At 43.1% G+C, this 19,224-nt stretch overlaps 1 protein-coding gene across 31 annotated transcripts in view; it reads right to left on the bottom strand.

The window, feature by feature from the left end:
* The window catches only part of MAPK8IP3 (mitogen-activated protein kinase 8 interacting protein 3), a 76,402-nt gene that overhangs the window by 7,544 nt on the left and 49,634 nt on the right, over positions 1-19,224 (bottom strand). For 13 of the 31 annotated variants that reach the window (XM_042798431.1, XM_042798443.1, XM_032985788.2 and 10 more), the window contains 17 exons: positions 18,962-19,019; positions 17,889-18,041; positions 16,231-16,312; positions 14,314-14,465; positions 13,667-13,723; positions 13,019-13,189; positions 9,667-9,793; positions 8,736-8,831; positions 7,100-7,261; positions 5,997-6,162; positions 5,348-5,533; positions 4,546-4,732; positions 3,629-3,751; positions 3,280-3,360; positions 2,678-2,745; positions 1,114-1,262; positions 101-272 (listed from right to left, as the gene is read on the bottom strand). In XM_042798431.1, coding sequence (XP_042654365.1) covers positions 101-272; positions 1,114-1,262; positions 2,678-2,745; positions 3,280-3,360; positions 3,629-3,751; positions 4,546-4,732; positions 5,348-5,533; positions 5,997-6,162; positions 7,100-7,261; positions 8,736-8,831; positions 9,667-9,793; positions 13,019-13,189; positions 13,667-13,723; positions 14,314-14,465; positions 16,231-16,312; positions 17,889-18,041; positions 18,962-19,019 — 2,190 coding nt within the window. The remainder of the gene's footprint in view (positions 1-100; positions 273-1,113; positions 1,263-2,677; positions 2,746-3,279; positions 3,361-3,628; positions 3,752-4,545; positions 4,733-5,347; positions 5,534-5,996; positions 6,163-7,099; positions 7,262-8,735; positions 8,832-9,666; positions 9,794-13,018; positions 13,190-13,666; positions 13,724-14,313; positions 14,466-16,230; positions 16,313-17,888; positions 18,042-18,961; positions 19,020-19,224) is intronic. The other 18 variants (XM_042798437.1, XM_042798453.1, XM_042798444.1 and 15 more) reach the window with 5 other exon arrangements.

Raw genomic sequence — 19,224 nt, 5'->3', positions numbered from 1 at the left:
GAGTCAGTTATGACTTTGAGCAAGGTCTGCTAATGAACTTTGATATCTCTTTGATCTCGGTAAGCAAGAGACCATTTACTGACAGTCCCTACTGCCTCACCTAGCATCTTGCTGACGTAAGGCTCAATGTCGACATCTTGCAGATGTTGATGGCTGTGGGCATGGTAAAGCCTCAGAGTGGAGTCCAGACGGATAGAAACCCATACTCCATCTCCAATCCATGCCAGCTGTCGCACCTGACTCTCCCGCCGAGGGTGAGCATCAAAGGATTTCTGAAATGCCAAACAAGTGGACCAATGTGAGTTCACAAAAGGTTTGCAATTATCTATACATATACTCCATTTTCCTCAACTGAGATCACTTGCTTGGTTTTCAAAGGTCTTGGAGAAAATATGTTAATGCCAGCTGACCTCAGAAGTTCACTACAGTATACAGAAAATCTCTTGTTTGAAATTATAAATTGTATAGCAGTTCTGCAGAGATTATGGTTTTTGCAGACCACTTCAGGAGCAAGAACGTTTAGAAAACAAGAGCTTTCAATGTGCTTGATAGAAAAGGAAAGCACACAGCTCCTGTATAAATTCCAAAGATCAAACTGCCCTGGCCCACTGATGTGAACTTCAGATTCAGCGCTGCTTCTCCATTTGATTAGAATTATTCCAGGCACTGTCAAATAGGTTTGTACCAACACCACTGTATTGATTTTCAATCAAAAGGCTATAAACATCATTTTTTTCTTAAGCAAGTGGGATCACTGGGGCTTGCTGACTGTACTCCTCTTTTGTGCCACAGTGCCTACAGATGGAGAAGTCTTAGACTATACATGAAGGGTAGCTGCAAAGCACACATGTACATTTGCACAGTACGTGACCTCACAGACTCACTCGTAAAGGCAAAGAAAGTGCTCCGTTTAGACTTATCAGAAGATTTTTAAGCTCTGCAAAGGGAGGAAGGAATAAATCCCCCCACAGCAGACTGGGTCATAACACAACCCAGATTGACAGTCTGGATCCTACAGTCAGCAATGACAATATGACACGGCAGCAGAGAAGAGCTGTAAGAATAAATACAACACAAGCATGTACATGCATACGCACACATTTGCTTTCTTACCTCAATCTGCATTGTCTTAGGTTGAATAACATGGATTTTGTTCTTGTAGCCACACCAGACTCTATCATATACAACAGCCATGCAGCGGATGGAATGGTGAGTGTGACCAAGGTCCATTAGGTGGTAATTGCTGAGATCCCACTGACCATCTGATGTGAAAAACAAGTGTGGGAAGATGCATCTCCTTCATGACATGTCAGTATACAATAAAATCATCTGCTGTTCTATGTAAATCTAGGTATACAGGCTTAGCTAATACTCAAATGCTCATTTTACTTACATCTGTGAATTTCCTGTGAATCCATAATACTACTTTGGGCACAGCCTTACACTTACGAACACGTGACAATAATGTTTAGTTTGGCAGACTGCATGTTATCCAAATTAGGCTAATTTATACGTACTTTTATTGTAATTAAGTGAACAGGCTTCTCTAACAAGTAAAAAAAAAACAGCAGGGGAAGAATAAAGACAGCCTAACAAGACTATGCAGAAACTTAAAAAGAAATGGACCTTGTGGTGAGGCTTTCTCATATCACAGATGGACAACACAATTTCCCCGAAGTGTCAAATCCAGCATAAGGAATCAGTCTCCCTTCTCTCATTCTTATTTTCTAACTAACCCAACAGATACTGTGTCCTTCACAGACAGGTGGCCTCTATGTCACGGGCCTTTACCCTATTTCTGATGGGAACAATTTTTATGTGTCAATGATCAGGCTTGAACTCATTACAAAGGGTGAATCAAAATTTAGATTGCACAAAACCAGAAATCTCTGTATTTCAGCTTGCTGGATAAACTGCTGCTCAATGAATAACTAAGTTCTTAATATGCAAACATTAGTCACAGTTAGCAAATTCCCATGTGCTTTCAGGTATGAACACAGCTCAGGAACTGCAAGGAAAAAACCTACAACAGTGAAGAGGACAAGAAATACAGAATTCAAAAAATATCCTGAAGTGACAAGATTAAGGCACGTTCAATTACTCAGCCATTTTTTTTGAAACAAGAAAAAATGACCGTATGTAATGCAAAGTCTCCATTTATTTGGCATTTCCAGACTTTCAGACAATCCCAGCTTTGCTTGCTGTGTCTGCAGTAATCAGCTAAACTGAGAGCCCAACTTCTTTGGGAAGCAGCAGGCCTATTTGCAACTGCACAGATGATCTGCTCGGGTACTGGCTCAGCTGTATGGAGCTCCCTGTGCATGCCCTGTCACAGCTGATTTGTGAATGCACAGTAACACTGATATGGCCCAAATGAACTAAACTTACCAAGCATGCCTCAAACAACTGCACAGCATATGTATTCCTAAGGTGTTACATTTACTCTGCATGTGCTACACAGCACACACACACGCTTTTGTTCAGAAAAGCTCAGGAAATGGTGTTAAAGTATGCTGCAGATATTTCAAGATGAGGATTACATGTGTATAATAGCTATGCATTTCAACCGTATGTTTGTACTCTGGCAAGCCAGCACCTTTCCTTCTCAGCTTAAAATAGCATTTAATTCACTGCTACACTTTTGGCCACATTTGCTTTTTCCTTACTACGTTCTTACCTTCTCCCCGGTGGAATATGGCTAGTGTTCCATCTGCCAGAGCAACAAGAACCCTCCCTTTCACGTGCCTGAAATCACAGAAAAGTAAATGCTTACAAAAGTCTGTAGAAGGGACCAACATATCCTTTCTGACATACACACATACCATCTTTATGTTCTTAATTCCCATTCAGTTTAGCACTTTCAGAACATCCTGCAAGGGCCGAGAGTCATACCTTTTCACCTTTGTTGTAGCAAGATCATCCATAAATTTTCCGTTGCGGTTAACTTCTTCACACTACAAACTCCACCAATTCCAACAAATTCCACCTCACTGACACCCCAGTGAGATTTTGCCTTTCTCCTCCCCACTTATTTCCTCTTGATACTACTAATCTCATTTAGTACCTTATTCTCTGAATTGGCTCAGGTTTGCAGTTGAGCAGGAAAACGGTTCAGTAGGAGGCTTTCCAGTAACAAAAACCTTGGGAAACCTTCCTCACAAACCAATGCACTTAGAAGAGCAAAGAGAAATACGACTGACAAATTGCTGTTACCCCCGTCTAGAATATCACTTAGGCACTGAACGTTCTCCTTCAGCGTCTCTTGGCATGCACACTTACACTAGACTCAGTACAGAGTCCTTCAGCTTTATCGAGTGCAGACACTTCTTCCAGTTGGATACAGCCGAGTGCACATAAAGCCTGTGAGAAAGGACAGATCAGGGAGGGTTAGCAGCAAGGCCCCACATCTTCAGCCTGACTAGGCTTGAATCTTTTTTTCTGGTAGAAAAGCTAGAGGTTAGGTAAGGAAGTGAGGTTAAATCCCTGTGCCTATGATGAGCTGAGGGCTCAGAACAATAAGCAACGAAAATCTACACCAGAAACAAGAAGTGAACTAAAAGTGTGCGGATGTGAAAAGTGGAGCCCACCGAACTGAGGTGACAGATCTGCCAGCCCAAGGGCAACCTACCAGCCATTCTGTGCTCCCAGCCACATGGTGGGGGCAGCACTGGTGCAGGTCCCAGCAGCATCCCCATTCAACTCCTGATCTGGCAGTGTTGTGGTTGACTCTGTCTTCAGCTGCTCATTGTCCCTGAAGAGGCAAAAGAACACTGTTAGAGGCTTTAGTAGCATCAATGTACAGAATGCTCATCTACGTTCACAGTCTGGCATTCACAAGCAGATAAGGGCCCATGTATACACAAATCACTTCCTCCTCTTCAGTGTTCTTTAACTGCTTGACTCCTGATTCTGCAATTTGCAAAGCTTCCTTTTTTTCCCCTTCAATACAAATAGGAAGTATTTAAAATCTATAGAACTTAACCTAGTGTTTGGCAGTAGCATTACATATATAACATCTTCTCTGTTAATTTCCAACTTCAACAGAAAAAACTTAGAACAACTTGGTCATTTAGGAACAATTTTTATCCAAGACTTCCACCTTGCTCCTCACGCCATCACATCAGACTCATTTGTCTTAAGAATTTTTGGGCAGTGAATATGCTTTCTTCATTATCCTTACAGCACATTAGAGGTACTACTAGAATAAATAAGTTGTAATTTTTACCCATGAATGAGTAAGTTCCTTCAATAAGAACATTAAGTGTGCATGTACTTTGGAAGACCTGTCTTAACAGCTGGTCTAAATTCATACTGAGAGACCAAATATTTGAACTTAAAACAGCTGACAGTCTGCTGCAGGCTGAACCACGTTTATTTTCATTTCATTTCAATTATTTGTCATCCCGTCTGTAAAACTATTTGGGCACAAAACTGAAAAAAAGTTTGACACATTATCAGAAGATAAAGCTGGTTCTCCTACCAAAAAGCTTATGGAAACAGAGCTGATAAATAACTGAACTGGCACTTTGGCCCCAGACTACCTACCCATTCTGCCTAAGAGGTGCCTGTGCAGGGACTGGATCTGTAAACACGTGCTCCGTGAGGGGCCCAGGCCGGGCCTCAGCAGGCTCTGCCTCACCTGGACCGTTCTCTGGTACCTCCATAGCTTCTGTTGCTTCCTCAGTAGACTGGGACTGGTTGACCTTCCCATTGCAGACAGCAGCCACTTCACCTAAAAGACAAAGAACAGTGTGAGGCACAATGGAGAATGAACTGGTAAGTTACCTATACAGAAATCAGGCTGTTATTTTTTAATTTATTCTTCTTTGCCAAATTCAATCAAGCCCTGAGCCTGCACCACAGGCAGCAGATCATTGAGTGTTTTTTCCTGCTTGGATGGGCAACAGAGGCTATTTTAAAGTGAGGTGCAATCTGTGACTAGCAAACCATCAGAAATTCTCCAGGGCTGCCCACTGCAGTATGGAGTCAGCAAGGGCATCATTATAGTTCTCATATGGGCTTAACTGACTTCACAAGAAGACTTGGTTCACAGGAGAAAGCAATGAGAACAGAAGCAGTTGTAGCAGGGCAAACATATCACCTGTTCAGAATACACTGCTATATGACCCCTGCAACCAGGCTGCAAGATGTGAATCACTCAGAGAGAAAAGGAGGGCTCTGAAGAGAAATGTACCAAAAGGGTCTTTGCTCTTCCTGTACCACATTAACAAACATCTTGAGGTCTCTGAAGTAGAAACTCAGGGACAGGATGCAGCTGTAAGGCCATAAACTCATACGGGACTAGCTATAATTGGACTGCTGTTAAGTTTTATGTCCCAAAACTCACTCTGTCCCTTGTCCAGCACAGGTGTGTCACCACGCGAGGAACAGTTGCTTCGTGGCACATTGCAGCGGGTTGCACAGCCCACCAGAGTGATTCCTGCCAAGACACCATCTGTTCCAGATGACTCTTCAGGATTTACATCTCCCTCCAGAAAGATCTCGCCTGGAGGATAATCACTCTCACTGGCCGCTGAAGGGCAAAGAACAGATTCTCCCATAAATCTAGCTGTCACTGCTAATTTAAATGTAGCAGTACTCCTGAGGTGACCATACGGATGGAAGATGCTGACCCTCAGGGTTCACTGCCCCGGGGAGGCACCACAGCATCAGTCAACGTCATGGCGAATCCCCTCATCCCTAGCATCAACACCCAGGCCAGCTACAGAGCCCTCCCAAACCTGGGAAAGCTGAGTCTTGCTCCCAAGAATCATCCTTTAAGTGACAAAGGAACGACTTACTAAACATTCAACAGTGAGGGATCTCCACAGAAACGTCCTACAAGAAGGCAAGATCCGAGTTACGGTTTTGAGGGACAATTACAGAATGCAGCAGGCTCCAAGGGTTAGTTCTGAAGTGAGGATCCTGCTTTTGTCACTCCTCAGTGGAGCAGGTGACCCTGGGCAGATCACAGCCAGTGCCTGGGCCCCACTTACCAGGGATGCTGGAGATGCAGAGCACATGAGCATTGCAGACAGTGAACTGGTCCACCACTGTGCCAGGCTGATTGGCATCAATAATTACAACTTTACTTGTTGACAGCGTGCTAGTGAGGATCCAGACACGACTGGATGTGGCATCCATTTCATGGACTTCCTTTGCCTTCAGGAGAGCAAACACACAGGCAAAATTAGTGCTGCTCTCAGATCAGATTCAGCATACTAGTGCTTGGCAACATTTACACATGCAAATACCACAATGCCAGCCTCAAAGAGCAAAGCCTCTTCCTAGCTGATGCAAATAAACAATATCAGCTATGCAAATTTCATTCACATTGCTGCACTAGTATCTAGATAGAACACCGTCCAAAGAGCCTATCTGGCTTCCTAGGGCAAGAGAAGTTTGGCCATTAATTTGTCTTCCAAGATGTCTGATTAATGTATCACTGAACATTCACTTTAGACAAAATACCATGGAGCTGGGCTGCACTCAACCTACCAGCTTAAGCAAGCTCATCTCAGAAGACTATAGGGCAGGAATGTAAGACAGCTGTGGGAAAAAACTCCACAAAGCAGAAAGGATAAAATGCTGTATTATTATCTGCAAATTACAGCTTGGTTCTTAAAAAACCAAACCACCTAAGACTGTTAAAAACCAGACCTGAAATACAAATCTCAAGAGCTTCAACTTCTGAACCAAATGGGCTCATGGACTCTGCTATGTCTATGTTCTTTTTGACAACCCTTTGCTGGAATTTAATTATGATTTTTTGAATTTACAGTGATGAGGATTCTATAATCTTCCTAGCAAGATCATCAAGCACTTAATTATCCTTACTATTAGGATTTTTTTCAAAATTCCAAACGTTTCAAAAGCAGAAGCTGGAATATTTTTTCCTGGATCATTTATCCCAAATCACACAGAAAGTTACTTGAGAGCCAGAACAACACCACTACCCTGGCCGACAAGACAATGCCTCAAAAGTACAATTTAGAGCATTATATAGCATAGTAGAAAGGCATTAAGAGAGTGGGCATGTCAGGGCTAGAATGAGAAAAAACACCAGAGGGGGAAAAAAAACCCAATTTTGTTTTCTGACCTTCTTCTTTTCAGGAGATGTATGATTACTTTTGTTGTTCTCGCCTTCCACTTCCCTGTCACAGGTGAGGGGATCACGTCCAGGATCCAATTTCTGCCCATTCCCAGGCTCCTGATCCAAAGGTCTCCATCCCATGAGATTGACTCCAGCTGCACACCACAGCTAAGCAACAGAGACAAGAGTCTTAAACTAAGAATTTTGGAGGGTCCTGGGTCTCTTTAAATTCAGACACCTTTGTAGAGAACTATGTGGGACACATGTCAAACACCTAAAATATTTAGTTGAAAACAACAGATCTTGTTGACTTCTACTAGAAGACATAGTCAGATTTGATGGAGGCAAGATAAAGGCTCTCTGTAATCTAGAAAAAAACACTGTTTTTTTAACAGATGTGACTAAAAGATTTAAAGAAAAAAAAAGGTAATAAATCAGATGTGTAGCTGAAAACAGGCTTCTGAAATGTCCTCAGTTTTTCTGACTCTGGGGTTCCTAAGTCATTGTAGCAATGCAAGAAGAACATGGCAGATGCTACTAGCTCAGGGTATGATAAGCATGACTGCTTAACTAAAATTGACAGTGACTGCTTAGCTGACGATACACATTCAGTGCATTCCTGTTCCCTAGTTCCCCTCCCACACCTGGCACTCTTCTGCTTCCTCACACACTCCTTTGCCCAAAAACCAGTGTTTGTCTGATCTTAGAGAGATAATTAAAGAACTAATACAATAAAAAATTAAGGTTTTTTTTTTTTTTAAAAAAGGGAAATGAGAAAAAAAGTTCTCATTTAGCTCCCTACATAACAAGTGTAGAGTGAAAGAAGCACACTGCATATTTTATGAAATAAAATTAATTTAGCTAACTTCCTATAAGCTATTTCCAGATATTTTTTTAGAAGAATGCTGGGAACAGGACTACAGAAACAAATACTGGATATATCCAAAATCATAAAGGAAAGATGCTCAGGAGAATATTATCCGAAGATCATGCCAATCATCTAGAAACAACTAACAGTGTAAGAATTTTCTTACAACTTAATCATCAGAATGACATCCAAAAATCAGCTCTGAATGAAGTTAATGACAAACTGCCTATTTCAAAACAACTAGTTAGAGCAGACACCTGCAGAGATGACCACCTATTCTCAACTGCAATTCTACTCAAAATATTCTAGTACTGATAGACAGCTTCACAAAAGTGTCCTCTATATAATTTTGTCCTGTTACCAGTGAATCCTGGTTAACAGTGGAATCTAAAAAAAGTGATGAAACGCATTTTTACTTTCACCTGTTTGTTTTCATTAATTTTTATATTGTTCTGTATTATACCCTAAGAAGTCTTAGCAAAAAACGGTTGCTGATATTGTATAAAAGCTGTCTCAAAAAGGCGTAAGATGTAAGACAGAAGCATGGGACCTAGCAACCAGAATCAGCTGAGAATTATGTCCTCAGAGAGTGAGGTACTTTTCCCTACATATACTAGAAACCACCGCTCAAAAAAAGGAAGCAGAAGATAGAATTTTGAATATATAATGTACAAAAAAATAGAGTGCTGTAAAAATTGCATATTCAGTGACCAAAATTCTTTGCTTATTCCATATCCCCCTTCTGGGCTGGAATGGTATGCAGAGACAATGTACCTTCATGGTTGGGTCCTTCTCTACTAGTGGGCGACAGTATACAGGCACGGGAACGTTTTTCATGCGAGTGTCTTCCTGACCACCATTGGGACTCAGCTGTGGGGGAAGGGAAGACGAAAAATACATTACAAAGCTGTAAACACCAAGCTATGGTAAGAGAGATGTCACTAATATGGCAGAACCAAACTTGCTAGCCCTGGAGATGGGTGCTGCTGAGGTTTCATCTCACATCTTGAATGAAACAGTGTCCCTATAGGGATGGGAGCAACCTACCCAAGAGACTGCCTCTCTCACCATGATATAGTGCCCCAGTTATGGTCAACAGAGGCTATATGCTGCACTCCTGATGGAGAAAGGGTTGTTAATGGGCGCTCCCTGCAAATAAGTTAAAACACTGGTGTTCCCTTCCATCATGGCCTGAAATTCATCCACTTTCAAGCCACACTGCAAGACTCCGTTCTTTCAGGTGGTCTTTGACCAGTTATATGAGTCATAGGCCAACAAATAAGGCTGACAACATTTGATTTTGTATTACTGCTGGGGACAAATAGAAGCAAACTGCACTGCATTTGATTTTTATACCGAACGATTGGTAAAGGTCTCGGAGTATAAATGAAATATGTAATGTTCAAGCCCGATTACGATAACAAAGGAAATAAAACCAAGTATTGGGCTCTGAACAAAGAAGTTTAATTAATTCCTTTTGGTTTAGGGTAAGGTTTTCAGCACCTTGATGCAGAGGAATGCCCCCTCCATTGACCTTGGTGGGGGTACAGAAAACATTAATTTGATCTTGGCTACAATTATCATACAAATACAACACGCACATTATACCTCTAAATGAAATATTTAAGGACTATGGCTAAAGTTACCAGTGGGAGAGTTAGGTCTTCACTGTGAGGGCTCAGCCTGCCCGGTGAGTGGTCCCTACCTGCTTGTACTTGGCAGGGAGGCTCCAGCCACAGGCCTGCAACCGCCCGTCATCATTCCGCACATGCTCCCGGACCTGGCGGTACTGCTCCCGTTTCTGCTCCCGACGTGCTGAGGATGTACAGTCACTGAGGAGAGAAGCAACAGTGTTACTTCTCAAACTGGTTGAAAACAGAAGCTGAAGATTAAGCAAGTGTCACCATAGCAGGGGAGAAAACAAAGTAAACCAAATCAATTTTTGAAAACAGATGCAGGAAATTGGAGACAGAACAACACTGTTAAGAAGCAGACACAGACATCCCTAACCTCTAACTCCCATTTACCCAAGTGATGTGGCAGGGACAATTCATTGTCATCTCCACTTCAGTGCTCCATGAGCCCTTCAGAAACAGGGAATCAACCTTCCATAAGACCTATGAATCTATGAAAGAAATTACACTAATTTTTGCACAGCTGTTACAATTTACTGATCTAATGTCTCCATCTGGAAGGCATTTTGAGTTCTTCCCCTCTTCACTAACTGCCCACTGCAGGAGAAGATCAAGATCCAGGCCATCTAAGGAACCTTAAAGTGCACAAGTCCATGGGACCTGGTGAGATGCATCTACAGGTCCCAAGGAAACTGGCAGATGAGATGGATAAGCCACTATCCATCATACTTAGGAAGCCGTGCAGTCCAATGAAGCACCTGACTGTAAAAGGGGAAACATAACCCCATTTTTAAAAAGGATAAAAAGGAAGGTGTAGGGAACTACAGACCAGTCTGTAGTTCCACTCTGCCAGTCTTCGTGCCTGGCAAGATCATGGACCCTCCTGGAAACTATGCTAGGGCACATGGAAAATAAGGAGGTGACTGGTGATAGCCAACAGGGCTTCAATAAGTGCAAATCATGCCCAGTGAATTTAGTCACCTTCTACAACACTGTTACAGCACTGGTGGAGAAGGGAAGAGCAACTGACGTCATCTATCTGGACTTATGCAAAGCATCTGACACTGTCCTGTACAACATCCTTGTCTCTAAGTTGGAGCAACATGGATCTGACAGATGGAGCACTCAGCAGAAAACAAATTGGCTGGATGGTTGCACTCAAAGAGTTGCAGTCAACGGCTCCATATCCAAGTGGAGAGCAGTGACGGGTGGCATTCCTCAGGGGTCAGTATTGGGATCAGCACTGTTTAACATTTTTGTTGACAACATGGAGAATGGGATTGAGTGTGCCTTCAGCAAGTTCCCTGACAGCACCAAGCAGTGTGGAGCGGGGACAGGCTGGAGGGCAGGGATGGCATCCAGAGGGACCTGGGCAGGCTGGAGAGGGGAGCCCAGAAAAACCTCATGGAGTTCAACAAGGCCAAGGGCAAGGTCCTGCCCATGAGTCAGGGCAATTCCCCTCACTGAGTGAGGAGTGGCTGTAGAGCAGACCTGTGGAGAAGGACGTGGGGTTGTTGGTGGGGGGAAAACTGGCTGTGAGGCAGCCCCGTGCACTTGCAGCCCAAAACCCACCCGTGCCCTGGGCTGCAGCCAGAGCAGGGGGGCAGCAGGGCCAGGGAGGGGATTCTCCCCCTCTGCTCCACTCTGGGGAGACCCCCCTGCAGTGCTGGGGCCAGCTCGGGGGCCCCCAACAGCAGAAGGACACGGAGCTGCTTGAGCGGGGCCAGAGGAGGCCACGGAGATGCTGGGGGGGCTGGAGCAGCTCCCCTGGGAGGCCGGGCTGAGAGAGTTGGGGGGGTTCAGCCTGGAGAAGAGAAGGCTCCGGGGAGCCTTTCGAGCGGCCTCCCAGGGCTTAAAGGGGGGACAGGAGAGGTGGGGAGGGACTCTGGATCAGGGGGTGTGAGGATAGGATGAGGGGTAACTGTTTTAAACTGAAAGAGGGGAGGTTTAGATTAGATAGAAGGAAGAAATCCTTCCCTGTGCGGGGGGTGAGGCGCTGGCCCAGGGTGCCCAGAGCAGCTGTGGCTGCCCCCTCCCTGGAAGGGTTCAAGGCCAGGTTGGACGGGGCTGGGGGCACCCTGGGCTGGGGGAAGCGGTCCCTGCCCATGGCGTGGGGGTTGGAACTAGGTAGCCTTTAATGTCTCTTCCAACCCAAACCATTCTGTGATTCTATGATTATCGTCAACAATTTCTTTTTCTGTCCATTTTAAAGCCTTCTCTGCTGACAAGGAAAATATGCACTAATTGCTGTTGAAACTGCTGGTTTCAACAGGTCAACTCCAGCTTTGCACTGCCAAAGGTTAAAAGGAAAACTGATTTGTGAGTTCTTAAGATACATTTTAATACAAAAAAGGCTGTTTGAATATCAGTTCCAGTTCTCAATAGGTTTTTAAAGTATCATTCCAAGGTACAAACAATGTTGGCAAAAAAAAATCCAATCCAAAACAAAAAACCCTACGCGCCTACACAGATAATGTGTATACTTGCATATATACTTGTAATATACTTACAAACAAAACCACTGCTAAAATAAAACACTTCCCTGCACATGCTTCCTCCCCTGGGAAGAGGATGAAACTTCTGACAGGAGTTAGTCACATCATTTAATGCACTGCTGAAAAGCACTCAAGACACTACACAATGACTATGATATTGTAATCAGATTAAAATAACAAAATAAAGGCTGTGGGTTATCTATAAAATATAAATTTACCCTTCTGAAGACAATCTCTCTTCTCCTGATCTATCCTCTTTCCAACAAATCCTTCTTATTGCAGTAGTTGTAATACTTTACCATCACATTCTCCAAAGTCCTTCCACAAAAACATACCACATATGAAACTGTACAACCTCGTAATAGTAGAACGCATTTTGAAGTCAAGTACAGCCCAGAAGAGTTTTCTCCCTTCATGTTGGAGACATAAAGAATAGGGAGAAGACTCTGCAGTAGCAACACGTGGTTAAGATTAAAACCAAATATAGTAACCTAAATGTGCTGCTGGGAGAACTTTTCTCTTCATCTAAACTCCATGACAACAGGGTTGGGCAAAACATTCCATCCCACTGTCCCAATGCTGCCATCACACTCTACCACAAAAGCCCTACTTCATTCTATCACACGGTCTGCAAACACGAGTGCAGAACTAGGGTTGAGGCCAACTCAAGCCCACAGTGGTCCCTGCTGAGGTGAGCCATCATGGCCTAGAAAGCCACGGCAGCGATAGGTTTGGGAGGACAAAGTGTGCTGAGCCCATTCACGTGGTAACTGATGAGTGAAAGATCAAGGAGATAAACCACAAGAGTCAGAAACATACTAACAGCACACAGACTTTTTTCTGAAGTGGAGAACAGCTTATTTTAAGAAAAGTTGCTGTATGGGAGAGCTGCAGGGGGACCTGGCTTGGCACACAGCATGCAACTCACTCTTCAGGGAAGAACTCCAGGGTGCGGCTGCCGGAGGAGATCTGGCACATGGTGTGACTGCGACGCTGGCTGAACCCTGCTGTAGTTGGAGACTTGTAGTGGATGTTCACAGATGGGTAGGTCCTCTTTGCTGGTGGGGGACTCGAGGAAGAGCTGAACAGACGGCTGAAACTAGGGACCGAAAAAGGCCAACAAATAAGAGAAAAGGTGCCTTAAGAGACAACACACCACAGATTCACAACAGGGGATGCAAGAGGTATGCAATCAGGAGCTGCAAGCTCTTCATGAAAACTTGTCCTACTTTAAACATACAGCTAAGTTCTCAGTTTGATTGACATAAGGTGTTTTTAGCTTCCAGAAACAGATATCCTCTGAAAACAGCCCTTTATTAAAGCTGATTGTGAGTGTATGCATGTTTCCATTCCACGATACTCACAATCTTTTTCAGCTTGTGAAACAAAACCAATGCCTATGTTCAGATCGGATTTTAATTTCACTACAAAGGAAGACCTTGAAGGCAAAAAGGTTCAGCTAACAACATTTTAGTTGACATTTCATTAATGTCAGAATTTATTAAGCTGCTGTCTAAAGTAGAAACGGCAACACTTCCCCTTTTCTTAATCTAACACAAACCACCAAAGAACTTACAACTGCCAAATGGTGGATTTCTTCTTCTCCTGGACGGATGGGTGCTCACGGGAAGCTCTAAGAACAAACACAGCAGAAGCAAGTTAATTTCAGCATCTCTTACCCAAGTTTCTGCCAACCAGCATGCCACTTCCATCAAGGAAGCCATATCAAAATTCAGAATTCATTCTAACATGTTTCAATACACCATAGAGGAAGTGACAGGCACTGTTCTTTAATGTAAGCACACCCAACCACTCAATGTTGACATGAAGTGCAACTGGGTTCAACAGAACTTTTATCAACTCCCTGCGGTGTATCATTGCCACAGTCCTAATCTGGTAACTACAAACCCCAGCATTATCATCACATCAAGCCATAGCCTTTATAATTCATTAATTTGAAGCAACCCTATAGCTTCTCCTAGCTTAATTAGAACACAAAAAACAATCAAGACAAACAACTGCCCAGCATCTCCAAGTAACTATGGCAACTATGGCACAGGTTCAGGAATAAGAGAGAATTAGGTACTAGGAGAGAAGCATCTACAGTTTGGAAAACTTTCAGCACTTCTCAACCCACATCTTGGTAGGGGTTCCATTAAGCACAAGGTCTAACATGGCCAGGTTCTGTTCTAAATAAGAACATTCACCAACACCCAGTCCTACCTGATCATCTCCGTCCACCTGACAGCCTCCTGGAGCTCCATCAGCCTCTCCTTGTATTGATTGCGCTCCATCAGAACCCGGGCCATTTCCACACGAGTGAAGCGGCGGCGCTGAGCTATAGGAATGTTGTCCTGCAGGGGGGAGGAGCACTGCTTCAGCCAACAAAAGATGGAAGGGGATTGATGTTAGTACAGGGTGAGTCAGGAGACAGAAAAGATGTATTTGTTAGTTCTCCTTCCATTCTGTTTGGTTACCCCCGTATGAGGTGCTAATCCTAGACAATGAGGCCCAAACAATGGCCCACAGACCTCTGGGGTGTTCTGCAAACCCATGGAAATTAGAATGAGAACGACCACCAAATTAAAAACCTCACCCAGGGACTATCACCAGCAAGGTGCTTTGATAGTCTGCAAGGAATTATGAGAACTGGCAGTGGTCTGTTGGTCCAGAAGTTTGGAAGCCCAAGTTTTAGTTCATTAGCAAAGACAGTCACAAGCAGCAGGGAACACCATGTAATGCCATCCATCCCCTCAAGAGGACTAGGAAGGAGGTGTTCTGTTACTACACACTGATAAAGGTGTAGGGCACAAGAAACTGAAGAAAGGCCCTTTTCTCTCTGGTGACTCAGCTTGGCCTTCCAATGAGGGCACGTGCAGCTTTAGCTTAGAAGGCAATAGGAATAAGATTGTGTTTGTCTCATTGGAGGAGCTGAAAATTAGAGCAACACGTCTAAACTGGGGAAAATATCTGCCCAAGAAGAAATCATAAGGATTTGGGGAACCCATTGCTAGGAAGTGGCACTGGGTTGTGCCCAGACTGTGGCAATTCCCAAGCTCAGCCTGGCTGCTGAGTACTGCTGAGAGCTGGAATAGTGCAAATTAACCAAGTCCCTCTCCAGCTTCCTCGGACTTGGAATAAACCTGTGTGACCAGTCAAAACAAAAAGTGTATAAATGAAAAGGAACTTTACAAACTTTTTTATTTCAAAAAACAGACTGCCTGTCAGTTCAGCTTAAAAGAAAACCAGCCCTCTCCAGCATTTCACAAGCACAATTTGAAAATTTTCCTATCTACCTAAATTCTCAACAGACCAAGTTCACCCCAGTTAAGTCAAGAGAATTAGGCTAGAATTGAACTTGCTCCAATGGCTTTTAAAAAGTAAGAATGCGGTAATGTTGAAGTGTACCTAATTCCCTGTCCTAGCAGAGTGTCATTCACAAGGAAAATCTGTTACCGCTTTGGTTTGTCTTTTTTCTTGGCTACAGTTGGTCTTTGTTGAAAAGCCTCTACCTCAGCCAAAGCAGTTTGAAGAGCTATCATAGAAGAACAGTCCATGAGCCTTTTCCACTTGTATCCTCTAACAGGCAGTACTGTCTTACGTAAAATAAATAATGAGAAAAACAATGCCGCAAGATTGAGATTACAGAACTAACAAAACGCAGTTACCGCTGCAAAGCTGTCTGTATAACCTGGATTTCACTGCACAGTGTCCTCACGGCCTACAGCTTCACTGCCAATGTGGAGACAAGCTCTCCTGGAGAAGCCCGACTATCACAAGACCCTGAGAGAAACCACACTGTGCACTAGACTTTACTGCAAAACCAGAGAGAACCAGATAAAATGGGAAGGTGATGAGCAGGGCACTGCTGTTGCACTGTTCTGCAGAAACCACATCATGCATGGTATTGCCGCTGTGTCGGCTGCTCATCTTTGCCAAACTGTGGTTTGAAAGTTGTATGAAGAAGTAATCTCACAGCACCTGTCTATTAGCAATGCTCATCAGCAACAGTTAATCAGCTCTGCCCTCATCATTAATGAAGGAAGATCAATCTGCATCTCAGGACTCATATATATGACGTAATATAGAGTAAGTATATAAACCCCCTTTCCCCGCAGGCATTTTAGTAATGTAATATACCAATTCTGTACAGAGATAGCTGCTTACATCCTCCACCTCCTCTTTGGGTTCTCGTCGGGCAACAATCGCTTCAGATTTCACTCTAGGAAACAGGAAGAAAGGCATCAAACCAGCAAATGATCATGGCTGGCCCTGAGGTGTTTTGGGAGGAGAACCATTTATGGGAAGGTCTGTCTGCATGCATCACAAGGAGACATTTTCAAACTGCGAGCTGAATGTACAAACTATGAGATGCTTCTCTGATATTTTTCCCTCTCGCAGCAAATTACTCTGTACAGCTTCACCAATATCACCCTGTTTCTTTGGAACATTTGATGTAAGCACCAAAATACTGACCACTGGAACAGTCCAGCCGATTTCTATTTCAGAGCCATAATCTATGTTCAAATGTCTGATGAGAACTTAGCCATGGGAAAATTGAGCCATTATCAGCAGTGAAAATGCTGGCTTAAGTTCTTCTGTTGGGCTGCTTCTATTTGCAATGCAGTGAAAAAAGCATTTAATGGGAAGCACAGTTCGCCATAATGGTAAAAAAGAGAACACCAAATCCATGTTATTAAAAAACCTATAGTATTTAACTGAGTGCTTTTAATTTCTTTAAACTCCATACTGAGGTGCAGTCATGAAGTCCCATTTGAATTATAAGCACTTTCATTAACAGCAAGGACACTGCAGGAAAAAAAAAAAATGCTGTCTCCGTCTCCTAAAAAGGCACACTTGCCAGTTAAAAGTCCATGTCCCTACAGTATATTATATTATACTCGTTATGAGAGACTCAAAAGGCATTTTAAAAAATCAGACCTATTTCCACTGCTTGTGAGACTACTTTAATTTCAGGCATTCTGAATAACAAAGAGACAGGTCTGTGTTATTCTTGGTGATTCTGTGCTCAGATTATAGGGGAAATCTTCAGTCCCAGCTGCAAATAAACACTGTCTTCTGAATTGAGATAACACAGTGCAATGTACAGCTAGTCAAAATGTAATTGCGTTGCTTTGAGCCCCATGGGGCATCTTTAGTTTTATGGACGTGAAATCATGAGAGGCTTTCCTAGGCATTCAGGCTCCAGTTCCTCTAGTTTGAGTGGAAAATAAGAAATGGGATCTCTCCAAATGTTACCGTTGTTGGACTTTAGAATCTCTTCTGCTTCTTCTTCTCATTCTTAACATGAACAATGAAACAACTGACAATACTGGCATTTAAACAGTGTTTGTGGGCATCTGTTTTAGCTCTTTCATTAAATGAATGGGCATAAATTCCCCTCAGTGCTGTCTTGGCTGCTGCGAGGATCAAGTTCCTGACAGTTCCCTTCAAAACTATTGGTTTTGATATTCCCTTTTTTATTTTTTTAAATTGCAAATTCAGACTCTGAACACTTCACTCCAGGGAGCCTAGATTTCCAGTTGCTGCTGCAGAATCTCAGTCCTGGGGAGGAAAATCCTGCAGGTTTTCTAAGGTTCAATAATCCATTTCAATCCAATAAAACCAACGTAACACTAAAAATATCTCAGCCACCTACAATCATCCTTGAAGTGCTCTGTAAGGTACCTATGAATTCCAGTGCTAAGCTCCATGAGGGAAACAGTAAAGCTAACAGGGGAGGTGGGTTTATCACTCATGTCCTTCCAGCTCCCTGGGGCAGGCTGTGAATCACTCACCTTTTCAGCTCCTCTTCCAGCTCCTTGACTCTGGTCTCCATTTTGGCTTTGGCCTGCTTTGTTGCTTCAAGCTCTCCCTTCAGCACTTCTTGCTCTCCAGACAGCTGGTCGACCTTGGCAATCAAATCATTCTTCACAACGTTCAAAGCATTTCTTAAAGGTGTGAAAGGAACAATAAGCAAAAATACTCAAAACCACCAGCTGTCCATAAGAGAGACCTGAAACTAAAGTCACAGGCACTACAAGAAGAGTTGAAATGAGAATATTTAAACAATTCAGTGCAGCTATAACTCATGGAAAATTAGATTTTGGCAAGAAGGAGATGCTGAAGAACATACAAATCACCATAATTGGTCAGGATGAAGTTTGTCCAGTCCTGTATCCTGACTCACAGGCCAACATATCTCCTTAAGACGGCAGAATACTGCAGAAAGAGTACTCTATCACCTGAATAAGACTGAAATCTATTTTTAACAAAATTAAGATATGAAATACACCTTTTGTAACTGCTGTTATCTGTAATTGTGGGTAATTGTGGATGATGGTGATATAAATAAGCATGTCCAATCAGCTCCAAAATATCTTAAAATCTTTAAAATCAGCAGCTTCCTATCACAGTTAGTTCTCCAAGTCTCTTCTGGGAGTACTTTGCCTTCCTCTTCCTGGCTGCTTAGCTTTAGTATCTGGTTTGCCAGCCTTTCTCAAAAAGTAAGTCCATTACATTGTCTGCTTCTCCTTTATCAACTATTAAATCTTTGCAAACTCTTCTCAATAATAAGAAAATTTTCTTTTCAAATATCAAACTTTGCAAATAAAAACTGATTTCAGTTTGGATCAGACCCTACCAGCACACGCCCAGAGACTTCACCCTAGTGCCCGCTGAAAGGGAACAGTTAGGAAAGTCACTAAGAAGAGCAATTCCTCTTCTACAATTGAAGGAACAAGTATTCAAGAGAACCTATTACATAAATGAGCAAGCCCCTGTGAGGCAGGAGTTCTGACCAAGACCTACTTCAAGATGACATCTCATTTATAACTAGGCAAGCAGTTCAGAGCACGCAACAGTTCCTTACTTGGTCTCCAGTAGCTGCGAGTTCTCCAACAGTAGATTCCCCACTTCTTTGCCCATTCCTGAAAAGAAACGCCAGGCAGTTTTCACCTGCTTGCCTAGAAATATGAAGCTTGTATGGCACTACCTGACTCATTTTTGAGAAAGAGAAATCACTTTTGTTAGGCTTTCCTAGGCTTCTATGCCCTGCTGTGGAGAATGGCGTGCCTCTTGCTGAAAGACCATGCAGAACAAGCAGAGACACCCATGTGTCCTTCTGTAAAAAGC

The sequence above is a fragment of the Tyto alba genome, unplaced genomic scaffold (assembly GCF_018691265.1).
Source record: "Tyto alba isolate M040663 unplaced genomic scaffold, T.alba_DEE_v4.0 Super-Scaffold_28, whole genome shotgun sequence".
NCBI lineage: Eukaryota > Metazoa > Chordata > Aves > Strigiformes > Tytonidae > Tyto > Tyto alba.
Note: the sequence above shows the minus strand (reverse complement) of the source record. Positions and strands in the feature narration are given on the sequence as shown.